The 22,381-nt window shown below is 36.8% G+C and overlaps 5 protein-coding genes across 8 annotated transcripts; 3 read left to right on the top strand and 2 right to left on the bottom strand.

Moving 5' to 3' along the window:
• On the top strand, positions 1-1,943 carry LOC109180615 (vacuolar protein sorting-associated protein 29). 2 transcript variants are annotated; one of them, XM_019330298.1, is made up of 4 exons: positions 1-53; positions 121-305; positions 926-1,063; positions 1,365-1,943. In XM_019330298.1, the coding sequence occupies exons 2-4, from the start codon at positions 174-176 to the stop codon at positions 1,671-1,673; spliced, it is 579 nt and encodes a 192-aa protein (XP_019185843.1). In that variant the 5' UTR covers positions 1-53; positions 121-173; the 3' UTR covers positions 1,674-1,943. The 2 variants fall into 2 exon arrangements, with proteins under 2 accessions (XP_019185843.1, XP_019185844.1); XM_019330299.1 differs by having other exon boundaries at positions 22-53; positions 139-305.
• On the bottom strand, positions 1,935-4,603 carry LOC109180613 (3-dehydroquinate synthase homolog). Of its 2 annotated transcripts, none has more exons than XM_019330297.1 (10): positions 4,477-4,603; positions 4,222-4,413; positions 3,842-4,008; positions 3,599-3,697; positions 3,151-3,219; positions 2,945-3,085; positions 2,752-2,841; positions 2,414-2,581; positions 2,251-2,329; positions 1,935-2,168 (listed from the first exon to the last, which is right to left on the bottom strand). In XM_019330297.1, exons 2-10 carry the CDS (start codon positions 4,361-4,363, stop codon positions 2,041-2,043), a joined length of 1,083 nt encoding a protein of 360 aa, XP_019185842.1. In that variant the 5' UTR covers positions 4,364-4,413; positions 4,477-4,603; the 3' UTR covers positions 1,935-2,040. The 2 variants fall into 2 exon arrangements, with proteins under 2 accessions (XP_019185842.1, XP_019185841.1); XM_019330296.1 differs by having other exon boundaries at positions 4,222-4,392.
• An 882-nt stretch (positions 4,604-5,485) lies between these two features.
• Positions 5,486-9,565, top strand: LOC109180600 (V-type proton ATPase subunit d2). Its single transcript, XM_019330271.1, has 10 exons — positions 5,486-5,851; positions 6,350-6,470; positions 6,880-6,987; positions 7,083-7,185; positions 7,391-7,471; positions 7,570-7,655; positions 7,888-7,947; positions 8,038-8,086; positions 8,774-8,908; positions 9,064-9,565. The coding sequence occupies exons 1-10, from the start codon at positions 5,671-5,673 to the stop codon at positions 9,193-9,195; spliced, it is 1,056 nt and encodes a 351-aa protein (XP_019185816.1). The 5' UTR covers positions 5,486-5,670; the 3' UTR covers positions 9,196-9,565.
• A 4,823-nt stretch (positions 9,566-14,388) lies between these two features.
• On the top strand, positions 14,389-17,071 carry LOC109180373 (probable WRKY transcription factor 72). The gene is made up of 4 exons (XM_019329899.1): positions 14,389-14,556; positions 14,672-14,872; positions 14,969-15,340; positions 15,777-17,071. Exons 1-4 carry the CDS (start codon positions 14,389-14,391, stop codon positions 16,593-16,595), a joined length of 1,560 nt encoding a protein of 519 aa, XP_019185444.1. The 3' UTR covers positions 16,596-17,071.
• Positions 16,896-21,482, bottom strand: LOC109180370 (translation factor GUF1 homolog, mitochondrial). Of its 2 annotated transcripts, none has more exons than XM_019329893.1 (11): positions 20,947-21,482; positions 19,781-20,510; positions 19,393-19,549; positions 19,235-19,289; positions 18,645-18,712; positions 18,441-18,545; positions 18,240-18,311; positions 17,903-18,016; positions 17,545-17,685; positions 17,400-17,459; positions 16,896-17,262 (listed from the first exon to the last, which is right to left on the bottom strand). In XM_019329893.1, exons 1-11 carry the CDS (start codon positions 21,289-21,291, stop codon positions 17,097-17,099), a joined length of 2,013 nt encoding a protein of 670 aa, XP_019185438.1. In that variant the 5' UTR covers positions 21,292-21,482; the 3' UTR covers positions 16,896-17,096. The 2 variants fall into 2 exon arrangements, with proteins under 2 accessions (XP_019185438.1, XP_019185439.1); XM_019329894.1 differs by having other exon boundaries at positions 19,781-20,506; positions 20,947-21,036.
• Between the last annotated feature and the right edge of the window lie 899 nt (positions 21,483-22,381).

Below are 22,381 nucleotides of genomic sequence, written 5' to 3'. Positions count from 1 at the left end.
AATAACCCCAAAATTCGAATTTTTTCGGGTTGCCCAGATTTCCGTAATTGCAGGTACCCTCGTAGTCTCTCACTTTATCTCCCTCGTTCTCTTTTTGTTTAACTCTGAATTGATTTCCAGGGCCGCAAACTTTCACAGATTGGGAGATTGAGCGGAAAAAACAATTGTTAAAAATGGTGTTGGTACTAGCCATCGGTGATCTGCATATCCCTCACAGAGCCGCTGATCTTCCGGCAAAGTTCAAGTCCATGCTCGTCCCGGGAAAGATTCAACACATAATTTGCACTGGAAATCTCTGCATCAAAGTACACTTCTCTCTATTGATTCATTGGGATTCTCGCGATTTTTGTTGGTTTAAAAATCAATCAGTTTTCAACCTAATTGAAGTTGACCTGACTCAGTCAGTTTGCTACTTATACCTCTAATTGGGGATTATCCTCCGTGTAGACTTTAGGGTTTATGCAGTGTGTTGTGTAGCAGCCTTTGTATGATTGTTAGCCTACACGTTGAGAAAACATAACAGATTTTGTTTTTCAAGGTTCCACTGTCATGGCTGTTGATCATAGTATTATTGCGATGAAGTGGGAAGAGAATTGACAATATGTACGGAGTAGCATCTGCTACTGTTAAGAAAGAATTGGATTTGTTGGTTAGTGATATAAAAGCAATGCAATAGCTACTTAGAATACATTTGTTAACCTATGTTAATTGGTTGTTTAAAGGTTTTTGTATATTTCCTACTAAAGCATCATGCTAAGAAGATTATTGTATAAATTTATAGTAGCATGATTTGCATTTAGAAAGTTGGATGAGATCAGTAGCATGTGCTAAATGCTTCTGAGAATTAGAACTTACTTTTCGTTTTCATTTTCTCATTCCGTGAAGAAATCTGTTGAGCTTGATTGTGAAATTTTCTTGTGTGCAGGAGGTTCATGATTATTTGAAGAGTTTGTGCCCTAGCTTGCATATAACTAGGGGAGAGTATGATGAAGAATCCAAATATCCAGAGACGAAGACTATCACTATTGGACAATTCAAACTTGGTTTATGCCATGGTCATCAGGTTTGAATCTATGCATTTGATGGATTAAAGCTAATGACTGATATCTATTTGCATTCAGAGGACAACTTGACACACTTTTCATTCTCAATAAATAATTGTCCGAGTCTTTGTTTCTTCATTCTTTTCGTTTTACTGATATTCTGAAATGTTGTTTAGCTTAAATGTTTTGTAGACAGATGCATAATGCTTGCATCAGCAGGATTGTTATATGCTCCGTATAATTTTTGTAATCTGATAAGATTAATTGTAGTCTCTCAAGCTGAGGAATGCCTAACAGGCTGTGGTTTTTGTGGTTGTGAAGGTTGTTCCATGGGGAGATCTGGATTCGCTAGCCATGCTCCAGAGACAGCTTGATGTCGACATTTTAGTAAGTGGCCACACCCACCAGTTCAAGGCTTATAAACACGAGGCTGGCGTTGTGATAAACCCTGGGTCTGCGACTGGTGCATATAGTAGCATCACCTACGACGTGAACCCAAGTTTTGTTCTCATGGATATTGATGGCCTGCGCGTTGTTGTATATGTTTATGAACTCATTGATGGAGAAGTCAAGGTTGACAAGATTGATTTCAAGAAGACAGCTGCACCACCATCTCAACCTACAAATTGATTGCTCCCTTGAATACAAGTTTTCATCCAAATTTTAGGCTGTTGCTTCTTTTTCTTCTTAATTTGAACCCCTTTTGATCTTTGATCAATATTAGGCCCTTTTTTTCAAATCTAAAAAGTGTATCTTTAGTCGTATGATGATGCAATGTTCAGTTATCATAAAATTTGTACTTATGACGAGTTGAACTTAGAACCTTGTGGTTACCAAACCCGACTAACTTGGCTGGGATTGTCCCATTTGTGCTTGATTGTAGGTAGCAGATGTTTTTAATCTTCATTTGATATACTTCAATCTCATAAAGAGTTTGTATGTTAAAACATTTGAAAAGGCAAAAATGGCAGGCAGATGTACAATTGAAACAACTTGATCATTTCTCAAGAATAAATTCTTCAATTTCTATTCCAGTATGTCGAGCACCTCCTTGCACTCTAAGCAGAATCTCGTCGCCCACTTTGAGAGAAGTCACAGGAATTGCTGTTCTTTCGCGCCCCTCACCTGCATAGATCAATTGTGTCGATCAGGACAATAGAAACATTTCCAATTTTGGGACTAAATTTACACCATGGTCATCATATACCTCGAGGAGAAGGCACCAATGCAACAGTTTCAGCGTTCTGTAGGAGGATCGAGTAAGAGGTATGGCTTTCTGATTCTACCTACACTTTCACATAATCTCGTTTATCAGTATAGACTGTAAGGATCATGGGTCTTTATAAGTTTACCAATGTCTACACACTAACCTTTGCCTCCACGAGAATCAATTGTCTAGTCTCTATTTTCACACGTCCAACAATTGCTGTCCTTTGCATGCCGCTTTGATCAACCACAACAACCTCTTTGCCTGTTTTTAACTCCGAGAGGTAGCTAGTTTTTCCTCCTGGAACAGCAACGTATGTGTGTACTGGCCCCTGCAAACAGCAGAGTAATATTCATACCATAGGACACAGATTACGCTAATGTTTCTAGTGCAATTAACTTTATTCAACTCGATGAAGAACAGTAGTGAAAGTTGAATACTTTGCTCAATCTCTTTCCATTTCTATGAAGGAACTTTTAATAGGATTAATCCAAAACTCACCGCATTGACTCGAAAAGGCCTGCTAGAGATGTAATTTGACTCCAAGCATTCTGAGTGGACAAGGAAGAGACCTCTTGCAAAGGATCCAACCTAAATGATTGAAATTGTGTAATAGAAGTAACTGTCAAATAAGACACAAGAAGTTCATGTCAAAAACAAATGCCTTTTGTACACAAAAGGAGACGGAGAATACCAGAAGACCTTCACCAGGTTTCATTAGGCTGCAGAGATCAACACAGACACGGTCACCCATTCCAGTCACTTGAATGTTTGTTATTCTGGCTTTAGTCAAGTTTAATAAACTTCCAGCCTCAAGTCTTTTGTCAAAGTAGTCCTACGCATCATAACATCGTAACGTATGCATAACCAAGGAAAATCAACTTGTTTAGAAAGCACTACCTTCAGCTCAAGGATGGCTCCAACATCCTCAACTTTCATAATAACACCACCCAGACCATGCTCCAAGGCCTGATAAAGCACAAAACCAAAATCAACAAATTATCTTTTGAAGATTAAAGCTCAATTTAATAAAGAATTTCAGTCATTTGATTGGTCTCTCCTCCTAGAGTCTTTCCTAGAGTCTTAGTGGTCGGTCATGTACTCTGGGGGAGTAATGAAACCTAGGAAATGCAATCAAATACACTAAATCCCTTGCACTGTTTAGAGCCCCTGAACACCTCTAACAGTTTGCTAGCTCCATGGAAACAAAGATTTTTTACATTAGTACATTACCCACCTTCCCCCAAACACACAAAAGGAAAGAGGACATGAGAAATCCTGGAATAGTCAACTGATTCATCAGAAAAACAACTTTTTTTGTGGGCAAAAGTCCAACTTATGGTATTACCTCAAGGAACACTTGAGCTTCTGTTGTTGATGTTGACACAGCAAATACTGTTTTCTGACTGCCTTGGAAAGCTGCAACAATATTTTCCGCAGGTATCACCTATGAAATGCAAATAACACCAGCTTTGAAGAATCAAGATGTATAACGAGGGAACTAATATCCGAATGCACTTATAGTCCATACAAATCTTCTTAGCATTGTGCAAAAGAATAAATCTTGCAGAAAAGAATCCTTTAGGGATACCTGCCAATCTAATAGATTAACAATAACATTGTCAGCTAGCTCATCCATTTGCTGGAAATGTTCTAACTGCTGTGGAGAAGAAATCTCCGCAAAGGCAGCAACCCTCTTTTGTTCATGATCAAAAACCCCTCCCTCTTCAATAAATAGAGGCCATATCAATGCAGTTGCTGCACCATACATAACCTAACTAAAAATCTAAATACTTTTGTGACAGTAAAAGCAAAAAGTAGTAGCCTTTGATCTAATTGCAGTTTGCATGAACCATCAAGACATCAAATCCTTTTAATCTCATTAATTTGTTATGAAATTTGCCACGCATATTTTACTTACTAAGCTCAGATCATCACAGAGAAAATAAGAAAGAGTAGTAATAAGCTTACATGACCACTCATGAGCAATGTCTTGACGATTCTTCGGAAAAACGAACGTATTCCAGCCTCTCTCGACGGCGGTGGTCATCACTTGCTTGTTCTCTGTCCATATCCATACTTGCTTCTTCTTCTTCGGAATATTGGCGCTCATTGCGAAACCTCCGCTGCTTCGCCAATTCCCTACTGAGAGTGATCAGAAAACTGAGAATTATCAGTGGATAAGCCAAAAACATAACTTCTTCGTGCAGTTCCCAGCATACTCACAGAGTAGTTGAGGCTGAGAAATGGAAAGTGAAGATAACAGCAAATCCATCGCAAGAACCTTGTGCATCCGGATCACAATTGGGGCTGATTTTGAGTCTAACCGGATAAAGCTGTCGGCCTTTCTGTTAAAAGCCTATAAAATATCAAATGGGCTATTTACTCTTTCATTGGGTCAAAATGAACTGATGTAGGAACTTATATAAGCAGAGAAAATTCTAATTTATATCGTCCATCGTCAAGATCACTTCTTAATTATTAGTGATTAATTATGTAAATGTTGTTTCTTAATTTTTAAAATGATACATATATTGATTCTTCTATAATATACATATTGTTCTTTAATTTTTTTCTGTACAGTACGAGAAGGATAATATATATACAATATTTAAAAATTAAAAGACATCATTTACACTATTAATAATACAAAACATATTATGGAGGGATATAAATTATAATTTTTTATTAAACAGACCAACTTGTTTATCATAGATACACAAGATAGACAAATAGTATTATATTTTTTGACCAATATAAATTTATAATCACTATTTGAAAGTATATATTGAATTTTTTTTAGCCGGCAAAGAATTAAAGAACATCAAGGTAAACTAACATAAATTATCTGTTGTTAATTGACTAGAATTCATAATGTCAAATAATCACTCCTAATGAAAATCAAATTTGTAATATTGTCATTATCAAATTAACAATTTATTCAACTTGATTAATGTTGTCTTTAATTATATTATATTTTGTATTATAAATAAACTTCGTTCATGTTTAATAATTCGCAAATCACAACCAAATTAAATGTGGGAAGATCCAAAAATTAAGTACAAAAATTAGGTTATACACAATCAATTACTCTTTCGGGGCATTATGTTTTATTTATTGTAATCGGGATGGTGAAAATTAAATAATTACAAATAAAAATTACTGAATAAACCATTAATATCTGAATATATTTGAAGTAAATTTAATGTAATTCCGCTCAGGCAAAGCACGTTTTACTATTATTGCGAAATCTACAGCATAGAGTTTCAGGACCCCACGCTCATAAGATCGGAACCCGTCACCCCTCCCTCTCTGGAGCACCGGTTAAGGGTTTTCTCGAAGGGTCTCTATTATCTCTTTCAATCTCTCGATTTCGATTCAGATCTATAATCAATAACGATCTCCGAGAGAGAAAAAAAGATGTACGGATTCGAAGCGCTCACCTTCAACATCCACAGTGGATACCTGGAGGCGATCGTGAGGGGCCACCGAGCTGGTCTCCTAACCGCCGCCGATTACAACAACCTCTGCCAGTGCGAAACCCTCGATGACATCAAGATGCACCTCACCGCCACCGAATACGGCCCGTACCTCCAGAATGGTCTGTTCCGGTATCCAATTTGATTTATCAGATTAATTACCCCGCTAGAATGTGAATTATTGATTCAAATACAAAATTCAATTTGATTGTTCAGTAATTTGCTGTAATACTTTGCGTTGTTGGCTCTGATCTGGAATTTATAGTTCACAGGCATTGGATATAGGAGTAATTCTCAGAATCAACTGGAAATTACACTTAGTAGGATGGAATTTACTTGCAGATGCATTGGATTACAAGCCAGTATGGCTCATTGTTGTATAATGCTAGAATATTAGCAACTGACTTCATCTCCGGTGGTTGTTTATTTGTTTATTTTTTGGATTGATCACTAATGCTAATTAGTTTATCTATTGATGTTGTTTGCTGGACTATGTTAAAGGAATTTTTATAAGCTAGCAATGATTCTTCATTCTGCTGATGAACAGTTTTTCAACCTTTTTTGTTATGATTTTGGAGTCTATTTCTGAGATTCAATGGTTTTGATCTTGTTGATTGCAGAACCTTCTCCTCTACACACAACTACAATTGTGGAGAAGTGCACTCTTAAACTCGTGGATGAGTATAACCACATGTTATGCCAAGCTACAGAGCCCTTGTCAACCTTTTTGGAGTACATCAGGTTTATGAATTGAAACTTTGTCATCTCTTGTATTTCTATTTCCAGCACTTGCATTGCTTACTAATGTAGAAGTTGGTACATGATTAATGTTAGTCTTTTTTTAGTGTAATTATATAATTGTAAGGTGCCTTTAGTTGCCTTCTTTGGTGACCGACTTTTGCTATAGCAATCACTTACTCACTGTTCATATAAATTGTCTATCCATTTTCCATCCGTGTATTCACTTCTAATTGACAATAATGCACTGTCTGCATTATTAAAATAGTGTGGGGTAGTTGTATAAACTATAAAGATGGCAATACAAGATCGTACTTTTTATATAGGTTGTTCATCCAGCTTGCCATGTGTCCCCCTGCTGATGTAAACTGGTTGACCTTTTACCTTGCTGATATTTCGTCCTATGGTTCAGGTATGGTCACATGATTGACAATGTTGTTCTAATTGTTACTGGAACATTGCATGAGAGAGATGTTCAGGAATTGTTGGAGAAATGCCACCCTTTGGGCATGTTTGACAGGTATTGTTCATAGTGCCCATTTGGTATCATGAGAAGTACTATGTAATCCTTTTTGTCTAGCCAATAGCAACTCTCATTTTGTGTTATTTTTACAGCATTGCCTCCTTAGCAGTGGCTCAAAATATGAGGGAGCTTTACAGGCTTGTGCTTGTTGATACCCCCTTGGCTCCATATTTCTCTGAGTGCATTACTTCAGAGGTAACATAGACTTTATGCTTTTCAAATTAATATCTCCTTATTTGATCAATTATCATAACTTGGCAAATTTACGCTGAATCAGCTCTAGAAGTCTGAACTTCAAAAAAAAAATTGTGTAAATTTGTAAGAGGGGGATATCATCCACACTTTTTCCAGTGTTTAGTTTCATAGAATAGTATATGTTATGTGATTTAGTGTCCTGCAGGACTTGGATGACATGAATATTGAGATTATGAGGAATACCCTGTACAAGGCATACCTTGAGGATTTTTACAAATTTTGCCAGGTGGGTGTGGATTATAAATTTCTAACATATCAATGTCTCATACTTCTGAGAAGTCATTGTCTTTTTTCACTTCATCTGATGTGAAAATTTTCAAATAGAAACTGGGTGGTGCTACTGCAGAAATCATGTCAGACTTGCTTTCTTTTGAGGCTGACAGAAGAGCTGTTAATATCACCATAAACAGGTGTGTCATTTACAACATCTTTGATATTCTTCTCAAGATTATGCTGGACAGATGCACAATACTACAGTGATTGAACAGAACTATTCTTCTTGCTATTTACAAGTTCAGTTCCTCTGATGTTTGAGAGACCTTGAAATTAATTATTGCAAATCCTCTACTGTATTCTCTTGGTGATGTTATCCATACTGTTTAGGCACTTTGTTTATTGCTTTCTTATTTGGTTTTTTAACAGCATTGGCACTGAGCTCACTAGGGAAGACCGCAAGAAGTTATATTCTAATTTTGGTCTACTGTAAGTGCATTAGCTCTGTTCTCTCTCTCTCTATATGTGTGTGTGTGTGAGCCTCTATGAATCTTTCTGATGCTGTTATTTGTCAAATAGTTATCCTTATGGTCATGAGGAGCTTGCTATCTGCGAAGATATTGATCAGGTATATGCTTGCTTTTAGCTGTTTCACTCTCTTACTAATAGAATTCCCATGGAGAATATGTTTTTACTCATCTGGTTGGATGTCCATAACAGTTGGTGCTGCTACACTCTCACTGAACTCCATTCTGTGTGAAGTTGCTTTCTTCTTCTAAAGACTTCCACCCAATTTCCCCTCTCCCCAAAAACTTTTCCCTCTATCTGTTAAAAACTGTTATTATTTCATTACCAACAATACCCTTTAAATAGAATTTTGCAATAAAATGTTTATACATTCAATACTGTGGTTTTATGATGGACAATATCAGAAATATACCATTTAGTCAGTGCATTAAATACTCTCTTATCTCATGTGTTTTTTTAAACCAGAGAGTTTTTGCTGAACAGATGTAGTGTAATTATTGGATGAACTATCCTGCAACACCAGAGGCAATGAATGAGAATGAGTAAGGTGGGACAGGTCTATAGTTAAAGAGGGAAAACGAGTATAATAATACTATCTATTTGAAAAACCGTTTTGCCATGCAAGCAACCTTGTTCTGAATTGCGTGTCATACAGCATGCCCAACTATTTATTTATTTTCTCATTAGTTAAAATGGAGGTCTTCTGCCTAGCCCTTGTTAGTATCTTCTATGTAGTTTGCACTAATTTTCAATTGCACTTCCTCATTTTGTCTGCTTGCTGTTGCAGGTTCGTGGTGTCATGGAAAAATACCCTCCATATCAATCCATATTTTCCAAATTATCCTATGGGGAGAGCCAGATTCTTGACAAGGCTTTCTATGAGGAAGAAGTCAAACGTCTTTGCTTGGCATTTGAGCAGCAGGTATGTTCATTTCTGACAAGCTTGTAGACTAGAGAGTTGTGGTAAAACCATTAGATAAAATTCTAGTTTGATATTTTAAATCTAGAGGAAATTCTAGTTTCTACTTTCTAATTCCTGCTTGTTATTAATGGCTTTGTTATGTCTTTTATTTGTAGTTCCACTATGGCGTATTCTTTGCATATGTAAGGTTGAGAGAGCAGGAAATCAGGAACTTGATGTGGATATCTGAATGTGTGGCTCAGAACCAAAAATCCAGAGTGCACGACAGTGTTGTTTTCATATTTTAATTTTTCTTAATTTATTAGGAAGTCTGGTATACTTCTCCATAATCTTAAGTTTTTCGGGGAACTATTTCTGGATGTAATTGCCGACAGCCCCCTTGATTTTATGTTGCTATGCCTCTGCCCCTTCTATTCGTTCTGTGTCTTGGAGGCTGATTGGCCGATGACAATAAGTTGGAAAGATACATTGTTCCGCCCTTAAAGCATTTGCTGCTTAATAAGTCAATGTATGTAAGGTTGAACTCGAGTCAGGTTTGATTTCATTATTTGTATCTCAATTTGTTATTATTATGGAGTAAGTTGTTCTAGAGCGTAATGTATGTATTGTTACAGCTAGCTTGCCTTGTTGGCCACTGAAACGCTACCACCTTCATTTCTATAAAGAATTTGTACTTTTCTTTCTAACTGTTTCCCCGCCTTGAGTTGTATTTTATCATTCATGAATCATGATCAAGAAAGTCCTTGCAGAGGCGCCAACCTTCGTCACACATTGATCTTATTACCTACATCAATTCCATAAGAACACCCATTGTGTATAATGTGATAAAAAGGTTTTTTTTTAGTTGAGTGACATAAAACTGATCTAAATTCTAAATAGGGGTTATATTGGCGTAGGTTTAATTCCCAATTCTTTCAAATATTTTATGAAAAACATTATGCATTGTATAGTATCAGTTGTCACAAAATAAAAACACTCTTATCTAGAATTATAAATTCATGTGAGAGGAACTTAATCATTTAAGCATGTGGTCACATAGCAATGGGTTTGCTAATGCAAAAACTAGGTGTAGACAACTAGGTGTATAAGTATAAGTATTACAATATTACCCACATGGGGAGCTCAACTGGTCACAGAGGTGAAACTTTGAAAGAATGACCAGGGATGGAGTCTCACTAGCGGCAGTGTGGAAGCAACCTCTCAAAGTGAGGGGGGTTTCTTGTGCGCAGTGAGCACAGGTCTAGCCTCTGTGGTTCATGTTCAGTTGAGTTACCATGATTTACATCTTACATTCTCCCAAATGCTTTGTCGGGTTGGGGTTCTTCCTTTTGGAAGAATAAGTATTACAATATTTATCATTAGTAACAATTAAGTTTACCTTAAATAGTATCATAATTTCACATATAAATATTGTAATATCTATCATAAGTAACAATTTATTTTTAATTCATATTGAATTGGTATTAAATTTTTGACAATAAGTATTACAATTTCTTTCATAACATTTCACATATAAGTATTTCAATATTCCCATTAGAATTACACTTTGAAAGCATCGCAATTTTATTTAAATATTACAATATGTATCATTAGTAACAATCATTTAAATAGTATCACAATTTCACATATAAATATTACAATATCTATTATAAGTATAACAGTTTATTTATTTCAAATTGGTAATAAATTTTCTGTAATAAATATTATGATTTTAAGCAACTATCATAAATTCCACACGTCTCACGAGTTAAGAATTCAAGAGCCATGAAATATTCTCACTCAAGTGTGACTCTTAAGTTAATGGTTACGATTTTTCTCATATTTAAAAAGAATAAGCAGTTTTTACTCGGTATGAGGTTCGACCAAGATTCAGTACAGTTTAACTACCATATGGGGTTGGAGCAGATTCAATTGAGTTATAAACTTATACTGATTGAATTATCAGAAAATTATTTGGTGTCTCCATCATGGTAGCTTTGGAGTACATTAGAGTGGCCACAACTTGATTAGCTACTAAGTACTAATTAACCCCGGCTTAATTAGCTAGGTCAATCCTTAACTGTCCCAGACAATTAGCTACCCAGCAGCTTAGTTAGCTATCTCATTGTAATCTAATTAGTTTTTCTATGTAATCCCATTATAAAAGAAACATATATATATGCCGTAAAAAATAAAAATGTTGAAATGAACCAATATAAAATAAACCTAATCTAAAACCATTGACCTAAAACCTATAAATTATACTCCAACTTGGCCTCAAAGTCTGCACTTAGGAACCATATTTATATCAAAACGTGTCTCTCTCTCTCTCTCTCTCCCTCTCTCTAAATATATATCTCACTTGTGGGGCCCGTCACCTCGAGTTATTAATGACTAGTTGTCAACTTACTGAGTTGACTAAGATCATATATCCTTTTGTATTTTCAAAAGCCTGGAAACAGGAAGACTTAAATATATATAGGGTTAGATTTGATAATTGGTCATCATCTGTATGTCAGTAGGTGTAATACATTGACTAAACAACAACCTTGGACTTACTATATCTCTGAGGTTTTAGGTACTATACTACTATCAAATCAACCCTTTGTTTTATTCATACATATTTGTCTGTCTTGTGTGTATATATATATAATTTTGATGGCTGTATAGAGTGTTGAATACATTTTAAATCTTGGAGTGGTTAGCCAAACCATAGTAAAAACATTATATAAGTGGCTGCATGCATCATATATATATGTATATATAATGGACAGCAGAGGACTGAGATTTATTGACTGTGTGAAATGGTTTTTTTTTTTTTTTTTATATTATTTGATAGTATTCTTAATTATTGTTCCACTTTATTTCCCTTTCAAGTTTCAATAGCTTCTACTCTAGGTTTTATCTACACCCAACTATGCAAACAACAAGAATTGCAAGAAAAAAAAGGTCAGAAAGGGGTCGACGAACGGATGAAGCATGATTCTCGTACTAGAAGGTTGATCACTAGTAGATTCTTGCCAACACTTTTTCAGTTAAATTCGTTGCACAGAATCACTACTGGAAATTATGGAATTTCCGACCACCTGAAAGTGATCTTAAATCAAGTTGAAAGCATTGTTCCGACCACTTTTGGTATCCGGATGCTATTTCCGACCACCTTTTGCTTTCAACTTGATTTAAGATCACTCTCAGGTAGTCGGAAATTTCATAATTTCCAGTAGTGAATCTTTCTAATGTTGTTTATCTTTTCTTGTGTGCTCGTTGCTGGTAGTGCTTTTGGTCACCCGGATACGAACAAAAATGAACGAAATTCATCTTTATATGTGATTCTAGTTGAGTGATCGAGAAAACTTAGGGTCATACAACAAAATAAAAAGAAGTTATAGAGAAGTTGAGGATGGAATAGATTATTAGATTAATGTACAGCTTGCTTGTGCATGTGTAATCATAGAGAGGTGAAGGGTTGTAAGTCAACTGGAATTCATCAGCTCCATAAAAATATATGATAAAAAGTTGTTAATTAGAGCATCTAAGCTGCAGCATATAAATAATATTGACTCGGAGATTTAAAAAAAAAATAATAATAATGATAATAATAGTTTGTTGTGGTTAGAGAAGTCGTATGTAGCAGTTCGCAGTAGTTTAATGAAGAGGCAACGTATGTAATATCATGTTTTCAACTGTATATATTTTAGGTTTTCAACATGCCAGTTTGGATGGCTTCTCCTTCTGATATATGAATATATCTTCAATTTATTGTTTTCTTTTTTACTCTTTATTAAATAAATACTGATCTGACCACTTCTCTTCCATTCGTTTTCTTTCAGACTCGGTGGGTAGGCTTCTGATCTCATTCAAGTATTCAACCAATTGCAATGGATCGGAGGTTTAATTTTCTTTTTCTTTTTCTTTTGTTTTTCAAAGGTGGAGCATATATATGCAATAAATTTACCATCTCTGATCTCTTTCTCTAGTTTCAAATTTGACACCTAGTGCATCCTCTTTGGTCTGATCTCTTCGATTTGAGTCAGTTAAATAATTACATTATGCATAATTTCAGCAATGATAAATCACATTGACTCAATGACCCAATAAATGAAAGATCAGTATTTGGTGCCCACAATGAGCCAACCACATTATGGTTGTCATGCTTGATTTTATGTCTATAAGTCTATTACGCAATAACTAATTGAACCTCTCTTGCGAGCACTAAAACCTTTAATTGAATCCAAAACTTAAAGATCCATCACATCACTCTTTGCCCATAATCTCGCATCCACAAACCAATTGAGTTACTTATGCAAGCCCCATCATATCACTCCTGTTATATGAAGACAAGTGGAAAGAATAAGTTACGAACTTATACACTAATAATACTCACACCAAAATCAATTCATATATACTTTATGCTCACAACAAAGCAATGTTTATAAAACTATTTTAGATTAGTTAGCCAGTTAGGCTATGCACCCAAAATATACATAATTATTAATCCATGTTAGTTATAGGTTTCATTTGTTTGAGACCACGGAGCAATTGACGTAGTATATATGCATAATGTAATTAAGTCCGTGTCTCACAGTGAGTGTTTCACCGTGTCTAAGCAGCGTTTTGACCTAATTTTGAAAATCTATCCATCCATATATACAACCAATGAATTTTTCTTTTCCAAAAAATAAATTACTAATAAAAGAAATGCATACATATAGAGCCTATATATATATATATATATATATATATAAACCCACCACCACCGGCCATGACAAACTATTTTGCCTATTTTCTCAAACAACGTTTGACTCTTTTGCCATATGACGCTTTCTCTGTACGAAGCTTCAAACCAGGCCAGTACTCTGATTTTTTTTTTTTTAAATCACGGTTATTCGAGAGTATGTATTGGATAAACAAAAAGCTTGACTGAGCAATCTGGTTTTTTATACTATATAATACCATAATATATACTCCGTATATATATATATATATATATATATATATATATATATATATATATATATATATATATATATCTCAGGTGAGAACCAATCTTTAACCTACAAACTGAATTTGTAATTTGCAACCAAATACGGTTGCACCGCAAGGTTCTCCAAGTATGTCTCGGAGCTGTAACAGTGTAATCATGTAGTAAATGCGGTGCAATCCTTCACAAATTCGCAGGTTAAGGTTGGTTCTCACCGAATTAGAAATATACATATATATAATACAGTGGTATGAATAAAAGAAGGGCGAAATGTACGCAGTCTTAAAAGTCTAAAGCTCATGGATGGATCGATCTGGCACAGACGTTGAAGTTGAATTCTTCCATTTCTATCGGCTTTTACGCTCAAATAATAATAATAATAATAATAACAATTGAATAAAAGTGGAAGATGATGGGCCGTCAGTTGACAATTTTAATTTATTTATATTTTTTGTATATAATAAAATAATACTCTTCTAGCTAGCCTATAGGCTATAACTACATTACAAGAGCCTCCTTTATGGTACATTACTATAAAACACCTTCAAAATCTCATTTCTTCATACAGATCTCAGTAGCTTTAAAAATGGCGGATTCCTTGGATATCTCCGGCGACGGTTCTGCAAAACAAACAGCCGGTAATTCTTCAGCTGGCCGCCAAGAAGGATTCATCACAGCCGTTCTAAAGGTAAATATATAAAAGTTACGTTGCTGCTTAATTATCTTTCATTATATGTATTGTAATTTCCGTTTTTGGATGTGCAATTGAATATTGATGATGAATTGAACATATGTATGTATAGAAGGATGAAGGTAGAGCGGCGGCGACGGTGAAAGCGGAGATGAAAGAGGTGAAGGAGGAGAACGCAAGGTTGAAGACTCTCCTTGCGAAGATAGAGAAGGATTACAGCTCTCTCCAGATGCGTTTCTTCGATGTTTTCTCTCATCAACCTGCAGAAATCGAGAAGAAAAGCTGCAAAATTAACGATGATGAAGAAACACAGGTAATTATATTGTTAAAATTAAAGGATGTTTTCACGATCTCGATTTAGAGTTTGAAACTGATTCGTATTTATTGTTTTATATTGCGTCGTGAATAGATATCTCTTCGATTAGGACGAAGCCCTAGTCCTGATCGTCGTCATTCCAGAGTGATTGACGATATTAACGCCGCCGCCGCCAAGAGCACTGATGAAGATGAAGAACACAATCAAACTCTGAAACTTGGGCTTGACTATGGCGGCGTTCAACCGGATAATAAGTCAACTGAGCCTAACTTGGAGCTCAGTTCGGACCGTCAAAGCCCGGACAACAGTGCGTCGGAGACGAAAGAAGAAGACGCAGCGGCTGCCGGAGAAACATGGCCCCCCAGTAAAGCTCTTAAGGCGACGAGAAGTGGAGACGATGAACTGTCGCAGCCCAGCGTGAAGAGAGCTAGGGTTTCTGTTAGGGCTCGATGTGACACCCCAACGGTAAGTTCTTGCATGATATTTTCTATGGTTTACTTGTATTATAAGCAACTTTGACTTACCCTAGTTTTGAAAAAGATTTTTGTGAAAAATGATAAATGTTGATCAGGATGGTATAAAAATTAGAGCAATTTTCAGAAAATTAATTTAGTAATTATAAGGTTTTAAATTTACCGATATTGACAGACTGTTTTTAATTACCAATTAAAATTGACTTTCTAATTTAAGTCACTTATGAATAAGACTAGTTTACTTCCTTTAATTTTTTATTTGTTAATGATGATTTTTTAGATTTGAGTCAATCAGCTATAATCTAAGTTGATTTAGCTTACTTTACTAGTTACAAAAATCCTAATCGATTATTGCCTTATGATACTTATATCTCTATTAAAAGATCGAATTCTTAATTAATGTTTGAATTGTTGACATTTTGGAGCAGATGAATGATGGATGCCAATGGAGAAAATATGGTCAAAAAGTAGCGAAAGGGAATCCATGCCCGCGTGCTTACTACCGCTGCACGGTGGCTGCGTCGTGCCCGGTGAGAAAACAGGTGCAACGATGCTCCGACAACATGTCAGTCTTGATCACGACTTACGAAGGAACGCACAATCATCCCCTCCCGGTTTCTGCCACCGCCATGGCCTCCACCACCTCGGCCGCCGCCTCCATGCTCCTCTCCGGCTCCACTACTTCTCAAACCGGACTCAGGTCGCTGCCTTCCCCCGCTACAAACTTCTTCCCCGGCCTGAACTTCAGCCTCCCTGCAGACACTTCAAGAACCAGACCTCTCTATTTCCCTAATTCCTCTTCCCCACCTTTCCCAACCATCACCCTTGACCTCACCACTTCATCCAACAACGTTTCCAGCATGTTTTCCTCGAATGTCATGAAATCAACCCCCAGATTCCCTTCAACAAACCTGAGCTTTTCTTCCTCGGAATCCAACATTTCACCTGCAATCTGGAGCACCGGAGGGTACACGAATTATAGTACCATCTACAACAGGAACACCAACATCCTAGGCACATCACAGCCAGGAAAGTCATCCCAAGAACAACAATTTTACGGCCAGGCAGCGGCTGCTTCCCAGCAGGCACTGACAGAAACCTTAACCAAAGCAATCACATCAGATCCTAGTCTCCAGTCAGTAATAGCCGCTGCAATTACATCAATGGTCGGTAACAATCCGCCAATGCAACACAAACGAGTGAAGGTAAATGATGAAGTTATGGGCACGCATCAAGCTATTATTTGAGACGGCAATTACCTGAGCCCGGAGAACTGGAAACTTGAAGCTGCAACTAATCCCACCAGCCTTTCCAATGTCAAGTGCTGAAAGTAGAGATAAAGCTAGTCGACAGTCTTTGGTGTTGGAAATGGCCATTAGATTTCTCGACAGAGCTGTGGAGAGACATCTTGATACCTGTGTAACTTGTTTATTATCAATAATATGTAGCATAACTCACATGGTTCCATGAATATATTCATAATAATAACAGCAACAATTGTATGCTATGATGGCTCCTTGGAAAGTTGCGACTTCCAAGAACTATACTCTATGGTACTTTGTTATGAATAAAACCACATGGGGAACAAAAAACATTCTTCTTCTCAAATTCCTCTATAAGAAGCAATGTGGGTGTTATTTGGAGTTTACTTCTAACATGCTCGCTTTTCTCCTTTCTTACAATTTCTCACCTAGCTAGAAAAGAGAAGTTGCTAATGGAAAAACAATATAACAAAGACAAAAGATCCATCAAGAGACCTTCAACAACTCGTTAAAAGCCTCTTGAGGAATATCAACAGAGCCAACACGCTTCATGCGCTTCTTCCCTTCTTTCTGTTTTTCCAATAGTTTCCTCTTTCTAGTAACATCACCACCATAACACTTTGCAAGAACATTCTTCCTCATAGCAGAGACCCTAAAAATAGAAAGAACACAACATAAGATTGCGGGCCGAGATATTTAAACTAGTGTTTAATTGAAGACAAAGATACTAAAGAATTATTCGAGTCTTCTCAATTGAACTCTAGCTAAGAGAAAGAAATAAATACTCACGTCTCCCTGGCAACGACCTTCGATCCAATAGCAGCTTGTATGGTTATTTCAAACATTTGCCTGTACAGCGAGCCATGTAAGCAACTAAAAAAACATCAAGAGCGGAACATAAACATATTCACAGGAGTTCCACCAGTCAACAGACCTGTCTATAAACTTCTTCAGCTTCTCCACAAGTTCACGGCCAACACGTTGCGCTTTTGATTTATGAACAATAGTTGCCATTGCATCAACTGGTTGTGCATTTAAGAGGATATCAAGCTTCACTAAATCCGAGGCCTGATAACTGTTAAAGCAGGTAGTTAAACTAATTAAAAAGAGAAACTCGTTTCTTTAAAGATAACAATGCTTCTAAATAAAATCACAATTACATGCTAATATAGGCTGCAGGCAATCATAAAGCTGATGATTTTGCATATATATCAGATTATAGAGCAAAAAGCTTTGGTGGGCGCTCGTGTGTGTGGGGAGTTATAAGGGAGAGAAGTGGCATCGGGACTTACTCTGCATCCTCATAATCAAACGAAGCATACCCCGACGTTAAGCTTTTTAATTCATTGTAAAAGTCAACAACAATTTCCCTCAAAGGTAAGCGATACTTCATAAGAGCTCGTTGACTGCAAAGTATAACAAGAGAAAAACTGATATACCAAAATGCTAAACTTCTTCAACGACAAAGTGAACAGATAAAAACATTCTGCAAAGACAAAGTTCCAATTCATATGAGGCATCACACACAATACCAAACAAACCCAGTTCCTACTATACAGTGAATCACGGTAGCCTCATGAACCAGCATATGATCAGGTTGATATAAATTATTTTAAGAATAAAAATTACCTATCAATGAATGAGTATTCCAGCTGATCCCCTCGACGTTCAGCACATAGAGTTATAACAGGCCCCACATACCTTCAAGCAGGGGAACATGAAACTAAATAGTAAATGTCTAGTACCACCCAAAAACTACCAAAATAGTCTAGCATGTTAAGTGGAAAAAAAAAAAATACAAAGCATAGCTTGCGGTTCATGAGGGCTTACTCACTAGGGATAATAATTGTGGCTAGTACAGTGGGCTCCCAACAAGCAACCAATCGATGTTTGGGATTTGAAGGCAGAGTTGCAGGATTCTGAACTTGTACTTTGCTGAAAGACAATTAGAAAAGGTGCAATGATTTATGGTTTACAAGTTTGTTTCATACCTTCCATCTGAATATCCAAAAGGTTTACAAGTTTGTTTCATACCTTCCATCTGAATATTCAAAAATATATGGAACAGTTGGAACAGTGGAAATGACATGGGCTCCGTGCTCCTATCATTCAAGATACAGTAATAATATCAACAACTACATAAATTGCAGTCAAAAGCAAAGACCTTAAAAGCTGTGATAATTAGATTCTCACTCTATTTTTTTCATTTTTTAACTAATAAAAAAAGGTAGCAATAGATCGAGGCTCTATTAGACAAAATTAGCTCTGCTAAGCAAGCTATGGCTGTTGCTAGCTGTAGCCAACTATTTAGCCGTCAATAGCTAGCTTATAGGGGCTACCAAACAAACTCTAATTTGGTATTCTAAGCCATGGTCAGCAAATCTTTGAATTCAAAAAGCTTCCATTATTATGTTAAATTGCCCTAAAACCTACATAGATAGCATACATGTATATAGTGTGTTTATCAATCCCCATACATCATTTCCGCTTATTCCCCCTTTTCTATCATCCTTCCTAGAGAACCCATAAGTGCAGAAAGAGTGGTGAACAATATAAATAAGGGTCAAGTATGAAATTCTTGATGGCTTGATACTAAGGTAAAATACAAGATTTAAGGAAAAAACCTGCTCAAGACGTTGATGAAAAACATCCATGTGAAGTAAACCTAAGAAACCACATCTGTCAACCAGGACAGAAAAGACAAAAAAAAAAAAAAAAATGAGTTCAAAACGCTGGAGAGATAAATGTATCTAAACCGAAGCCTAAGGCAAGGTATCAAGACCTGAATCCCAGACCTAGTGCTGTACTGCTCTCTTTAGTAACAGATACACTGGCATCATTACAAGTCAATCTCTCTATTGCATGGTTGAGAGCCTCAAAATCAGATCCATCAGCTGGATATAGACCAGAAAAAACCATGTGCTTTGCTGGCTTGAAACCTTAATATATCATACAAACAAAGAAACAAATCAGTAGAAGCTAAGTTAAACAAAGAACGTGCTCATCACCCTTTCTTTCTCTAGGAAAAAACCATGTGCATTGTTTATCACCAGTTCATCACCCTTTATTTCTCTAGGTGATAAGGGTTGGAATATTGAGCCCTTAAAAAACAGTGCTGAAAGTCTGTTCCAGATACTAATGATACATAACTATCTGAAAAAAAAAAATACCTGGAAGAGGCTCTACGGTGGTTCGATTATGATATAGTGTGTCTCCAACACGAGCCTCTTTAGTTGACCGCATGCCACTAACAATATATCCAACTTGACCTGTTAAAAGGACTCCTGTAGGAACTAGTTCTGGGTGCATGAAGCCAACATCTAAAACTTCATAAGTTTGGCAAGTTGCAGCAGATGAAATTTTATCACCTTTACGGAGAACACCATCAACAATTGCTACATGGCAGATAACTCCCTTATACTCATCATAATAAGAATCCAACAAAAGCATGCGTAGAGGTGAAGTTATCTTTCCTGGAGGAGGTGGTATTCTCTCTATGACAGCAGGAAGAACATGCTCCAGACCTTTACCAGTTTTTGCAGATGTTAACAGTGCATCATTTGGGTCAAGGTCAAACATGGATTTTAGTTGTGCTTTCACACGATCTGGATCAGCTGTGGGCTGATCAATTTTGTTTATGACAGGAATGATCGTCAAGTTTGATTCGAAAGCAAGATAAAAATTTGCAACAGTTTGTGCCTGCACACCTTGTGCTGCATCTACAACAAGAAGAGCACCTTGACAAGCAGCCAAAGATCTCGATACTTCGTAGCTAAAATCCACATGTCCAGGCGTGTCAATCAGGTTCAACAAAAAATCAGTATTACTGCCAAGGAAGTTGTGGCGGTGGAACATAGTAGCTGTCTGAGCTTTAACAGTAATTCCCCTTTCTCTTTCTACCTAGGACAATTCACATTACTTCATTTGCACATTTCTTACACTGCAGGCATTTATGTAAATGAATAAAGAAGCTAAATTTATTCTATTTCAATCATAAAAACTTGAACCAACATATTTTGGTTCAACTGGAAGAAGCTTGATTCCCTTAAGTTGAGCATTCTGAATGGAGCAACAAAAGTTTGGAGAGCTTCCCCAGATGGGGCTTGGTATCAGCTCAACTCCAGATTATAAGAAGCAACACGAAGGGCTCATGGTACCCCAAGAAAGCTCATAAAGTTTGCAACTTTATCGAATCCATAATCTAAAGCACTGAACTTCAATAAATGCAATGCAAAAATTAACAAGCTCGAAACTTTATCTTCTTCGAGAAAGACGTCCAGTCCTAAGCAGGGCTAATCAAAATCTTATACTAATTAAGAGTGAGTGAAAAAAGAACCTGCAACTTATCAAGGTACTGAGGTTGACCGTGACCTTTCTTGATAGTCCCAGTAAGCTCCAAAAGACGGTCGGCAAGCGTTGATTTGCCATGGTCAACATGGGCAATAATCGAAAAGTTCCGAATGTTGTCAGAAGGGTACTGGCTCAAGTCTATGTTCGAAGCGTCTTTACTGTTCTGCCGAGAACGAGAGCAGAATGGGGCACTTAGACTCCAGCCAAAGGGGGAGAGAATTGCTCGAGCGTTATCAATAACGGGAGGCGTTCTGCTTGTGAATGTTGCTGAAGCAGATAGTGCTGTTAGCTTCGATCTAAGGGCTCTTGAGGCTCTGTTGAAAGAGCCCATTGTCGATGCTGGACGAGTATGGTGAATGGGAACCTCCCTATGTCTTTCGCCGTCCGGGCATAGTCTTTAAGAGATCGTTCGAGAAATGGCCAGCCGGAGACTAAGAGAAGGTGCCGGATTAGGTTTTACCGTATTCCAGCTAGGGCACTACCATGCGTTAAGAAGAAGGGAAGATGGTCGACATATTTTTGATTAATTGTATTTTAGAATGAGAAAGTACCAAAGTATAAATTATTAATTTTATTTTTGTGTACAAAAAGACAAAATTTAATACATTAAATCATCAATTAAAAGATCACTCAAATACAACAGTGGCTCACTATACCACTCAACGTGGAATCATACATTGAAACGGCCTCTTAGCTTTAACCACAAGGTGGGAAGTATGATTTGAAAACCAAGTCATCTCAAATACCTTCGTGTATTCTGGAGTATAGGTATTGGTGACATGATAATTGGACAAGTAATTGACTCGGAACCACATGAATAAATCAATAGTTATGTAACATAAACATTTACTCTAGCACCGATCTATTCAAGAATAAGCAATTATGGTGAATAACACACTCAATGTCAGCTAGGTTCCTCATTAATATGGAAACTGTTACCTGAGCATATAGACGTTGCATGCATTAGTATAAGTATGAGACATTTCATTAGACACTGATACACTCAAAATCTTGTACTAAAACTTGACAATACAAAACTACTTTATATAATTATTTTCGGTAGCTTATCTACCTTCCTCTGGACCCATCATTCTCTTGCTTTGGTGTGATGTTTTGGGTCCCTACTTTGTGCGAGTCGTGCCTTGTTGCTGGGGTTTCTTTTTCCATGAGAATTCCACCTTGACTTCTTTGGGATGCGACGGGGGCAGCTAACTCTACATACATGTTACTAGTTGGACTAGCACCGTTGATGCTTGCTGAATAACATGGGTCATTGTTTGGATGCCCATGGGCTGGACCGATGCATCGGGGCCTCCATCGCAGTTGTTATGTGAGCTGGTTGTGGAGATTTCCTTCGCAGTTGTTATTGAGCTGGTCTCGAAGATCACATGAGGTGTTGCCAATACAATTCAAGTAGCGGG

The sequence above is a fragment of the Ipomoea nil genome, unplaced genomic scaffold, assembly GCF_001879475.1.
Source record: "Ipomoea nil cultivar Tokyo-kokei standard unplaced genomic scaffold, Asagao_1.1 scaffold1026, whole genome shotgun sequence".
Taxonomy (NCBI): domain Eukaryota; kingdom Viridiplantae; phylum Streptophyta; class Magnoliopsida; order Solanales; family Convolvulaceae; genus Ipomoea; species Ipomoea nil.
This window is presented reverse-complemented; position numbering and strand designations above follow the sequence as displayed.

Coding starts and splice junctions, on each gene's coding strand:
- LOC109180613 (XM_019330296.1), bottom strand. CDS start 4,543: ATGCACAAGGTTCTTGCGATGGATTTGCTGTTATCTTCACTTTCCATT. Junction 2,842..2,944: donor AACCTGGTGAAGGTCTTCTG/GTATTCTCCGTC, acceptor TCAATCATTTAG/GTTGGATCCTTTGCAAGAGG. Junction 2,169..2,250: donor ATTGGTGCCTTCTCCTCGAG/GTATATGATGAC, acceptor TGATCTATGCAG/GTGAGGGGCGCGAAAGAACA.
- LOC109180615 (XM_019330298.1), top strand. CDS start 174: ATGGTGTTGGTACTAGCCATCGGTGATCTGCATATCCCTCACAGAGCC. Junction 306..925: donor CTGGAAATCTCTGCATCAAA/GTACACTTCTCT, acceptor TCTTGTGTGCAG/GAGGTTCATGATTATTTGAA. Junction 1,064..1,364: donor GTTTATGCCATGGTCATCAG/GTTTGAATCTAT, acceptor GTGGTTGTGAAG/GTTGTTCCATGGGGAGATCT.
- LOC109180600 (XM_019330271.1), top strand. CDS start 5,671: ATGTACGGATTCGAAGCGCTCACCTTCAACATCCACAGTGGATACCTG. Junction 6,988..7,082: donor CCTTTGGGCATGTTTGACAG/GTATTGTTCATA, acceptor TTATTTTTACAG/CATTGCCTCCTTAGCAGTGG. Junction 7,472..7,569: donor ATTTTTACAAATTTTGCCAG/GTGGGTGTGGAT, acceptor ATTTTCAAATAG/AAACTGGGTGGTGCTACTGC.
- LOC109180373 (XM_019329899.1), top strand. CDS start 14,389: ATGGTACATTACTATAAAACACCTTCAAAATCTCATTTCTTCATACAG. Junction 14,557..14,671: donor TCATCACAGCCGTTCTAAAG/GTAAATATATAA, acceptor ATGTATGTATAG/AAGGATGAAGGTAGAGCGGC. Junction 14,873..14,968: donor ACGATGATGAAGAAACACAG/GTAATTATATTG, acceptor CGTCGTGAATAG/ATATCTCTTCGATTAGGACG.
- LOC109180370 (XM_019329893.1), bottom strand. CDS start 21,291: ATGGGCTCTTTCAACAGAGCCTCAAGAGCCCTTAGATCGAAGCTAACA. Junction 19,290..19,392: donor GCACTAGGTCTGGGATTCAG/GTCTTGATACCT, acceptor CCTGGTTGACAG/ATGTGGTTTCTTAGGTTTAC. Junction 18,713..19,234: donor TTCATCAACGTCTTGAGCAG/GTTTTTTCCTTA, acceptor CTTGAATGATAG/GAGCACGGAGCCCATGTCAT.